The sequence below is a fragment of the Kryptolebias marmoratus genome, linkage group LG4 (genome assembly GCF_001649575.2).
Source record: "Kryptolebias marmoratus isolate JLee-2015 linkage group LG4, ASM164957v2, whole genome shotgun sequence".
In the NCBI taxonomy this organism is placed as follows: domain Eukaryota; kingdom Metazoa; phylum Chordata; class Actinopteri; order Cyprinodontiformes; family Rivulidae; genus Kryptolebias; species Kryptolebias marmoratus.
Genome location: NC_051433.1, coordinates 12,604,277 through 12,613,257, shown reverse-complemented (window position 1 = coordinate 12,613,257; position 8,981 = coordinate 12,604,277). Strand labels below are relative to the sequence as shown.

The following is an 8,981-nucleotide window of genomic DNA, read 5'->3' as shown; positions in this document are numbered from 1 at the left end:
ATATATATATATATATATATATATATATATATATATATATACTGCTCAGGTAGTTTGTAGGTAGCTCTTTGAACGACCTCAGTTTGGACAAATAAAAGCTCATCAAGCTCGGTCAGAATTTAACTCCATTTATCCAAACAGAGCTTGTTCCAAAGATCTGCTCTAACGCTCGGCTCACGGACAACGACATGAAGCCAGGGTTAAAAAATAAACATACGCATGTTTTATTTCACATGAGAAAAATAATAAATGTGATAAAAAGTGTGAAATCTCCCTGCAGATCTTTAACTCAAACCCTTACAGTGTTACTCAGCTGAGACGCGTTTTCACCAAACAAACATTAAACTGTGCAAGAAAATGCACAGTCACCATCACTAAACAAACTTACACTGATTACTAAGTTATCTTAATTGTTTAAACTTCAAAACAATCCTAATTATCCCTCCACTGAAACAGCAGCATGTTCTGTTATGGTTGGGAGCTGAAAACATCAACGGCTCTGCTAAAAAAAAAAAAGACGATACATCCCAGTTTATGTGTATATCTTATTCAAATTTCAGTAAAAATACATATCTAATTTGAATAAATGTTGTTAGTTTTAGTAAGCATGGTTATTGTTCCTCTTCTAATACTTAAATAAGTTTACTTCAGTAAGATTTTCTAAAGTTACGGCAGGAGGTGTGTTTAATTTCAGCACTTCAGCATTAAAACATAAAGCTGTGAGGCTGGATTTAAAGTATGTTGGATAAGACTCAGAGGGAGACTCGTTGGTGTTGTGTAGCTGTAACGCTTGTAACTCTGGCGTCATTTTTTTATAACTTTAACATAAAGCAACATCATCACCTCCTTCAGCTCTTCACAAACTGCAGTTTTCTCCTTTTGTTCTTCGTCTGAACTCAGCTGCAGCCAACTCCGCAACACCTCCCTCAGCTTTCGCCAGTCCCTGTGCAAACACACACACACCAACAAACATCAACCCCTGTACAGACAGTGTGTATAGTTATGAAAACTTATTTTATTTCATTTCACCGGAGCTGCTTTCTGCTCTGCTGGAAGCTCTTCATGTCTCGCTGAATGCTGAGCAGCTCTCGTGTCAGAGCCAATTCGTCGGATCTGATCTGAGGATCCTCGGACGTTCCTCTGGTGACTCTCAGCTCTGGTTCTTAAAGAAAATACATCACAACAGATACGCTTGTTTGAGTTTCATTTTAATAACACAAGCTTGAAAAATGTGTGATTTAAATTAAAAAAATCAAACTGAGAAGGAAAAAAAGAACCTTCACTCGTATAAGCTGATGGGGGGTGTATCAAAAGAGAGGTAGACTGATAAAAAGGTGGAAGTGGAGTCTCTCTGGGACCCGAGCAGCTGGATTTACTAAACTTGAAAAAGAAAAAAAAAGGAAAGAAATATGAGAGACTGAAGTTATATAACAAACAGATGAAAGCCTGATGTTCCGCGTTGAGGTCAAATAAGGAGATAAGTACCACTCTCTGAGTCCTCGACATCATAAATGCAGCAGGAGGCAGAAGAATATCCTGCTTTTCAGGCTCAGTGAATATCTGAGGTCCAGGAGTGAGTGGACTCTGATGGGGGGACGGAAGGGGGTCGTTGTGTGAAGGACAGCTACGAGCTGCGTCAGAGACGGGGAGGCTCGGGTCATTTTCGGTCCTAGGAAGGAAAAAACAGAAAAGCACGTTCACGTAGAATCAAAAGTGCTGAAAAGACTTGGGCGACATCGCGGCATTTCTGTTAAAAGCCCGCAGAATTATCTCTTCAGTTGTTTGTGTTCCAGTTTCACAGCCTGAAAGTCGGAACAAACACTCACTGCCTGCTCAGAGCGCCATCCCTCTGCCCCTCTGAGCCAGGAACGCTGCCAGGCGTCAAACAGAAGGTCACACTCTTTTTTGGCAGCCTGACCTCCTGCTCTTTTCGCGGCCTGCACAGCGTCCGCTGCTTCCACCTCGAGGCGCAACGTTTAACAACCCTCTGGAGGCGCTGCGATCCCTGCAGGACACGGGCAGACCGGCTGAAGTGACACTCGGATAAAAACAAATAAACAAAGAAAGAAATCGCGGGGAACGCGCACAACCACCCACTTGTTCCTGGCTGAACTGCGTCAGGCTGGTTGTGAGATCGTTCATATGCGCTGCATATGTGAGGATGCGGGACACGCCCTCCCTCAGCAGCTGGTCTCTGTAGACCCGAGCAGCCCGGGCCGCCTGCTCTCGCCCGCTGCGCTGCTCTGCGGCCCACAGCCTCCACCCAGATAGCACCTGCAGCGAGTTCACGGAGCGAAATCAAGACACGATCAGATTTCTGCAAAGTATCCAAGGCTTAGTAGTGCTGTGAGACAAACATGTGGAGGCAGGTGTCACCTTGGCCTGAAGGGTGAGGGACCAGAGCCAGAGAGCTCGCTCCGCCTGGTTGGCCTCTCTCCGCCTGTGCTGCAGCTGTTTGAAGGAAAACGAACACAGTCCCCGCCAGAAACTTCAGATACTTCTGTATCTTCCAAGGCCATATGGAATACAACTCATGACTCCTAAAACATAGTTACAGTGTTAAGGAACCATTTATCTGTCTACAGAGGAACCCAAGCGTTGTGCAACAGATCTTAGACCCCTCACAGACCCCTCTGCTCATGAGTCTCTCTCTAAGATTAAATGATTGGTGCTGAGGAACAAAATACAAAGTAAAACAGAAGCTGTTTTAAAAGGTGACGGCCAATTTGCTTTAGACCTTGGATGTAATCAGTTACCAATAAACCCTAATGATTGCATTACACTAAAACTGTGGAAGGTTAAACCTTTTTGCACAGAAATGCTCAACCATCTGAGCACATTTTCTTCCCACATTCATCTGAATCAATTTGCCGATTCGAAAAGTGAAACAAGTAATGAACAAACCTTCGTTCTCCACAGCTCAAAGTACTTCTGGTACATCTTTAATCTCAGCAAAACACCTCCTTGTCGCTTTATCACCTGAAGAACACCAACCTGTTTTAATGTTTCAGCACAAGGCCGACAGAGTCGTTTTAGCTGTTATATGATAATGATGCTGCGACCTTTTTCCTCTGGTGCTGGTTGTGATATCTGCGCCACGCTTTCAGAGTTTTAGAGACCAGTTTGGAGCAGTGATGTCGCCTGGCTCTCTCCATGTTTACCCTTTGCCTACGAGCCTCTCTGGTTTGTTTCCTCCAGCGCCTGAACGACTGCAGCAGATGAACTAAACACGGAAAACATAAACAGAGAGAGTGGGACCAAACAAAACCGCATCAATCAAGGCGTTAAAATATTAAAATGGTATTAATATGATTCTTTCCCTGCCCACAGTGTTCAACACAACAATACCGGACAAAAAAAACAACAATAAAACCAAACAAAACAGTGTCTTTTAATATTTTAAAAGTTTCTAAAATGTGTTCTTGTTGATCATTTTTGGGTTTTATTTTCAGTATTTTTCTTTTCTTTTCTGTTTTCTGTTTAGTTGTCACATTTAGCAACAAACTTATTATGATGTGTGTGTTTTTACCTTTCAAGTCTCCACTCACTGCACATCATCTTATTTAAAAACACACCAAAAGCTTATAATTCTTTAAAAAAACACTGGTAAATATGAGGTTAAAATCAGTATTTTATAAAAGCAGAAGCTTTAACCTTTTATGTAATGTTTTTACTGTTTTACATGATTTGATATCATTTTGTTTACATAATAGTTAGAAGTCTTTTTACCTTGACTTACTGTCCCCTGAAGCCGGATGAGTGCTTCCCCCTGCTGGTGGCGCTTTGACACTGCACGTGTTGTTGCTTCCCTCCAAACAACAAACACCTTGAACAGATTTAGCATAAAGACAGCAGTAAAACAAGGGCACTTAATACTTTTGAGAATGAAAGCGCGTGATTCTTTAAAACCTTAAGCTGAAGGAATCGTTGAAAGTGACTCTGGGCTCGTTGCTCTGCGATCCGAACCTCGACCAGAAGCACCGCTTTCTCTCTCCACAGAGTCAAAGCTTTCCTGGGGACATATGACAGAATGTGCTGATGCTGAAATACACTTGTGGTTTCTAAACTGCAGAAAAACAGATCATATTGCACGTATATATTTGTGTTTATTACCTGAGAAAAGTCTGCGTTTGCTGCCTGTAAAGTTCGTCTGCTTGTTCAGCGATCTGAGTCATCTGTGTGTGCCGTTTCTGTAAAAACAGTAATCCACAGAGCGATGACTTTAACCTTAATTTTTTATCACTACCATTTCATCAAACCATGTGGTTTAATCTCCTGAAAGTAATGAATATTTACCTTCCAGGCCGAGAAGCAGAGTTTGAGGAGTTTAACTTCATGGTAACGTTGAATCTCTCTCAGCCTGATTTTCTTCTCTCTCTGCTTCTGAACAAACTGATCACACACACACACAGAGAAGACGTTAACACACACAAACACAGCAACAATATACAACTGCTCTTCTAATTTCAGGATCTTAAGAATGAACAAATTAGGATTAGAAACATCAATCGTCCTACATGTTGATACTTAAAATTGCAGAGATGCAGCCCAAAGATCCAGGACCATATATTCACTGTGTGCTGTCCGCATAAACACAAGCTGTGGAAAAAAGCACCTTTTTCCATTTCTCTACAGCTGATCTCATGCAGCACAGGTCACCCTGACGGCAGGCCTGCAGCTCTCTGTTTCTCCTGAAGTCAAACACAACAACAACGTTAGAAAGCGCCTCAGACAGATCAGAAGCCTCGACGGCACCCATCCTTCCCCACCTGTCCTTCATCTCAGCGGCGGCGTTCTTCCACTGCGTCACAGCGTTGAGGAGAAGTCTGCGAACGTAGAGACGGCGCGACGCCTCCCGTTTCTCCGCCGCCTCGATCAGAAGTCGCGTGCGGCGCCTCCACCGGAGCCAGGCTCTCTGCAGGCAGCGCCGCTCCTCGTGCAGCACTGCCTGAAACACGATGCGGTGAGTCTGAATCAACGACAAAACTGTAGGTTTTTTTCCCCTTCGGCCGCTGGCGTACCGTCCGCTCGGCGAGCATCTCCTCCTTGAGCTTCTCTGACTGTCCCCGCCACGTGTGAAACACCCAGGCGTACTGACGCTGGCTGGAAACACAGCAGAAACAAACAAATGATGTGGGAGCATACGGAAATCCTCCTGCCTGGTTTGGATCTTCTTCAGCGGCTCACCGGTTAAAGGCTTCAGCTTTGCGTCGTCTCTGTTCCTGCAGTCGTCTCTGCAGAGTGAACTCCACCCACGACTTGAAATACTGAGGTAATCTGTGCTCAAAGAACCACATGTCTGCTCGGCGCTCCAGTTCCTGTTTAAAAGCGGTAGAATCAGGAGTTTAAAGACATCTCTGCTACAGTTTTTCCCCAGTTTAAAGAACTTTTACTCTATTTCTTTGCAGTTTCTGTGATATTTTGTTGCCTAAACGCAGTCCGGATAGATGCCTTTTTCTTTAATCATTAAAATATATTTATAATATAAAAATATTTGCTTTTGGCTGTGATTTCTATTCATTTAAATGCAAATAAAAAGGTCAAGTGGTACAAAACTACAATATGTTATGACAGTTTGTGATATTAATCTACTTGTGTTGTTATTTGAACCATCCATCTGTTTTCTGCTCGGGAGGCAGAGGCAACAGGTCCAGGAGGACAAACCCAGACCTCCCTCTCCCCAGCGTCACTCTCGGGCTCCAGCTGGGGGATCCCAAGGCGTTTCCACGCCAGACAGGACAAATATAAATCCCTCTAGGGAGTTCTGGGTCTGCCCTGAGGTCTCCTACCATAACTGTCATGTTAAATTCACTAAAAGAAGAATTTCCTTTCAAATTACTAGCAGCTCCAAAGCCCTTCGATGTTTGTTCACTTGGTTCTGGTTCTTGGTGTTTCCGCTTCTCAAACAAGAATCCCGTCAGGTGCTAAACATTTGTTTTGTTTTTGTTTTTACTGCTCTGCTAATGACTTTGTGGACTATCCTATCAATTCCATAAAACCTTCTTAAGTTACGCAAAGATAAAACTATCTCAACGTGATGTGCTGCATTTGTTCAAACTTAAGTGCAAAACACATTTTATCTGATTTTCCAGACCTTCTGCTTCCACGTACATTTTACCAGCATCCCAGTTTGTTTAAACAGAGTTGCCAGCAGCATGCGGCAGGTAAATAAACGAAAATACCTGCATGCGTCTCTGCTGAGCAAGTTTCTCTCTCCAGAGATGAAAACAGCTCCTCGTTAAGGACATCCTGCAACAAGAAAAGAAATTCATGCATATGTGAATGTGTTTTTTGGTTTTATTCAGGTCAAACATTTAATCTTGCAACATTCATCATAAATGAAAAATGTGTAAAAATACAGGACACCTGTAGTTTTTCTGAGCCATCCCAGTCAGAGGCTGAAAACTCTGATCTTCTGCTTCCTCCAGGCGCTCCCTCCACAGTTTCAGATACTTACTCATCATCTGCAACAAACGATAAACCATCAGATGCTTCTGTAGCGTCGGTAAAATACCCGTACTGTGGCGTGGCGTGGCGTTCCTTCCGTTCTCCTCAGGTACCGTTTGCTGACAGTGTTGGACGGCCATGTTGTTGTTCAGTCTGTGGGCTCTGTTCTGCGTGACGTTGAGAGAAAAGCCCTGCAGTCCAGCACGCTGCAACAGGAGCACAAAGCAATTAACTGTCTCACCCTTTTCTTCATATTTTACATGCTTTAATTTCACTCGTGTTCTTACCAATAATCGACGACGGAAGTGCTGACATGCCACCTGAGTTCTTTCAGCCTCTTCTCTGCACAGTTTCACATCTACTCAAAAGCTCAAGAAACAAACAGCTCAATGAATAGATATATATAAAAAAAACACACCATCTTCCAGGAGCAAATATTGAAGCCATGTTAGTTTTACGTAAACGTCAGGATACAAGCTTTCCAGCGCTCGAGAGCTCTGCGTTGGGTGCTCCGAGCAGCCAAACGTCCGGCAGCCTCCAAACGGATCTCCTCACTGAGCCTCTGATTCAGAGCATCTCTCCATCTTGTCCAGCAGTTCCTCGCCAGGCGCAGGTTGCAGGCCTGCTGAGCCACAGCTGAAAAAAAAAAAAACCCAACAACTGTAAGAAAGTTTTACATGTGAGAACAACAGAGAAAAGTTCAAGAATTAAAACCACACGAACCTTGTGCGGTTTTCTTGGTCTTCCGTCGGGACACGTAACTTCTCCAAAGACTGAACATTTGTTTTTTCAGTCTTACAACGAAATGAAGAGCTGCTTTAGATTCGTTCTCCCTCTCACAACAAGCAACTCTGTGCCTCTCTTTCCACACAAGCCAAGCCTTTCACAAAAAACAAAACAAAACAAATAATTAGAAAATAAATGCAAAGATAAGCCTTCACTTCACCGGACATGCAGAATGTGTCTTTACCTTCCTCTGTAACCTCAGCGCCCCCCGCTTCAGTGCTCGCTCCTCCAAAATGTGAAGCTCTTGTTGCTGCCGCAGCCTCGTCTGCCACAAACCCCACGCTGAGCTGCATAAAACAAACAAACAAAAAAAAAGTCAAGACCAACACAACACAAAAGCACCCGTTTTTGATTAGTGAACGCAGCAAAAGCTCACCTCATCACCGAAAGCCTCCTGTGCTCCAGAGCTGATTGGAGCATTCGTCCGTGCGTCCTCCTCAGCTCAACAAAAACCCTCCATTTGTTCCAAACCAAGCGCATCAGTCGCCTGTCAGCTGATCACGAAAACAAAGCGCTCAAAGACACACCGGAGGCTTGTGATCAGACTCATTCTTTGCGTTTAATCATACCTAATGACTGAGCTCTCTGCATTTTGGTGTTTTCCTCCCTCTGCAAAGATATGAAGACCCTCCATCTGTGCATCGTCCGTGCGAACAGGTAATACCTAAAACACAAGCAACAATGAGCTCGTGCAGGTGTGAGACATTTCTGTGCAAACCAGTGTCTGGCGGCGACCTGTAATGGCACTGCGCCCGCATCGTAAGGCTCCACTCCCTCCTGGATGTCCACCACTCGTCCCTCCATCCTCCAAAAGCTCGTCTCAGGACTGTGCAGCTGTAGTGGCACCTGTCACACACCACATTTCTTTCCCTTTAAAACACCTGGGGCCTGAGCAGGAAACTTAAGTGTTAAACAGACTGATAATATGGCTTCTGAAACTACCTGGCTTCGTGGGGAAGGACTCGTCCGAAGGTCTTGTGCATCCATAGCTTCAGGAACTTTCTTGCCAGGTGCCTGCAGGTTGAAAACGTCAAAGTTTGTCGTATTGGAAAAAGAAGAAATGGCAAATTAAAGGTGTTCGCACCTTATCCTCAGCTCCTTGAGTCTCCCCCCTTTATTCCAGTTGTATCCAACTCTGTAGGGGATCTTTCTGGTGTGAACTTTATTACGGGGCTGTCTGGTTTCACCACCTGATCTGACCACCCGGGGTATCGACACCAGGTCTGACTTCCTGACATAATTACTTTGCATTGCGACAATAACTCAAACCACTGCTACGCACCACGACAGACACGTCATACCTCAAACGACATCACTTCACAAGACTTTCGTGCATTTATTGTACGAGAGAAACTTCTTTTTTTAATTTAAAAAGTCATGTTGGGCGAACAAACTACCGCGCGTTCGTTTTTCTTGTCACGTGACCATGGACTTGGTGGGTATGTTCGTTTTTAGTATCACCGGCGCAGCAGGTGAAGCGATGACAAGTGGGGTATGCGTTTCTGAACCGCAGAGGAAAAGGCCTGTTAAGACATTAGGTGTTATCCTAACCATGGTTTACTCTGTGTTTTTAATCACTGGCAATGTACATGCCGAAATGACAAAAACAATTATTAACAATTAGTTGCTCAGTTGCGACTGCTCGCTTGTTAACAGACGGATCCGCAACACTGGGTTGACTGGTTTTCTCATTGTTTCTTGGCGCACAAACAACCCTGTTTTATTTACATAAATCGCATAGTCAAGGT

The 8,981-nt window shown here is 44.0% G+C and overlaps 1 protein-coding gene across 2 annotated transcripts in view; it reads right to left on the bottom strand.

Moving 5' to 3' along the window:
• The window catches only part of sfi1 (SFI1 centrin binding protein), a 9,076-nt gene extending 294 nt beyond the window's left edge, over positions 1 to 8,782 (bottom strand). The window contains exons 1-29 of one of the 2 annotated variants that reach the window (XM_017408071.3): positions 8,318 to 8,773; positions 8,176 to 8,247; positions 7,969 to 8,079; positions 7,803 to 7,897; positions 7,610 to 7,727; positions 7,418 to 7,520; positions 7,171 to 7,327; positions 6,922 to 7,083; positions 6,735 to 6,805; positions 6,561 to 6,653; positions 6,367 to 6,464; positions 6,183 to 6,249; positions 5,188 to 5,318; positions 5,022 to 5,103; positions 4,770 to 4,948; positions 4,616 to 4,691; positions 4,297 to 4,392; positions 4,114 to 4,190; positions 3,910 to 4,012; positions 3,730 to 3,826; positions 3,063 to 3,223; positions 2,905 to 2,979; positions 2,377 to 2,451; positions 2,098 to 2,274; positions 1,827 to 2,005; positions 1,486 to 1,669; positions 1,278 to 1,380; positions 1,030 to 1,162; positions 844 to 943 (exon numbers count right to left, since the gene is read on the bottom strand). In XM_017408071.3, the coding sequence (XP_017263560.1) occupies positions 844 to 943; positions 1,030 to 1,162; positions 1,278 to 1,380; positions 1,486 to 1,669; positions 1,827 to 2,005; positions 2,098 to 2,274; positions 2,377 to 2,451; positions 2,905 to 2,979; positions 3,063 to 3,223; positions 3,730 to 3,826; positions 3,910 to 4,012; positions 4,114 to 4,190; positions 4,297 to 4,392; positions 4,616 to 4,691; positions 4,770 to 4,948; positions 5,022 to 5,103; positions 5,188 to 5,318; positions 6,183 to 6,249; positions 6,367 to 6,464; positions 6,561 to 6,653; positions 6,735 to 6,805; positions 6,922 to 7,083; positions 7,171 to 7,327; positions 7,418 to 7,520; positions 7,610 to 7,727; positions 7,803 to 7,897; positions 7,969 to 8,079; positions 8,176 to 8,247; positions 8,318 to 8,484 (3,342 nt within the window). In that variant the 5' untranslated portion in view covers positions 8,485 to 8,773. Of the gene's footprint in view, positions 1 to 843; positions 944 to 1,029; positions 1,163 to 1,277; positions 1,381 to 1,485; positions 1,670 to 1,826; positions 2,006 to 2,097; positions 2,275 to 2,376; positions 2,452 to 2,904; positions 2,980 to 3,062; positions 3,224 to 3,729; positions 3,827 to 3,909; positions 4,013 to 4,113; positions 4,191 to 4,296; positions 4,393 to 4,615; positions 4,692 to 4,769; positions 4,949 to 5,021; positions 5,104 to 5,187; positions 5,319 to 6,182; positions 6,250 to 6,366; positions 6,465 to 6,560; positions 6,654 to 6,734; positions 6,806 to 6,921; positions 7,084 to 7,170; positions 7,328 to 7,417; positions 7,521 to 7,609; positions 7,728 to 7,802; positions 7,898 to 7,968; positions 8,080 to 8,175; positions 8,248 to 8,317 lie in introns of those variants that run through there. The other variant, XR_005233036.1, reaches the window with a different exon arrangement.
• Positions 8,783 to 8,981: the final 199 nt, after the last annotated feature.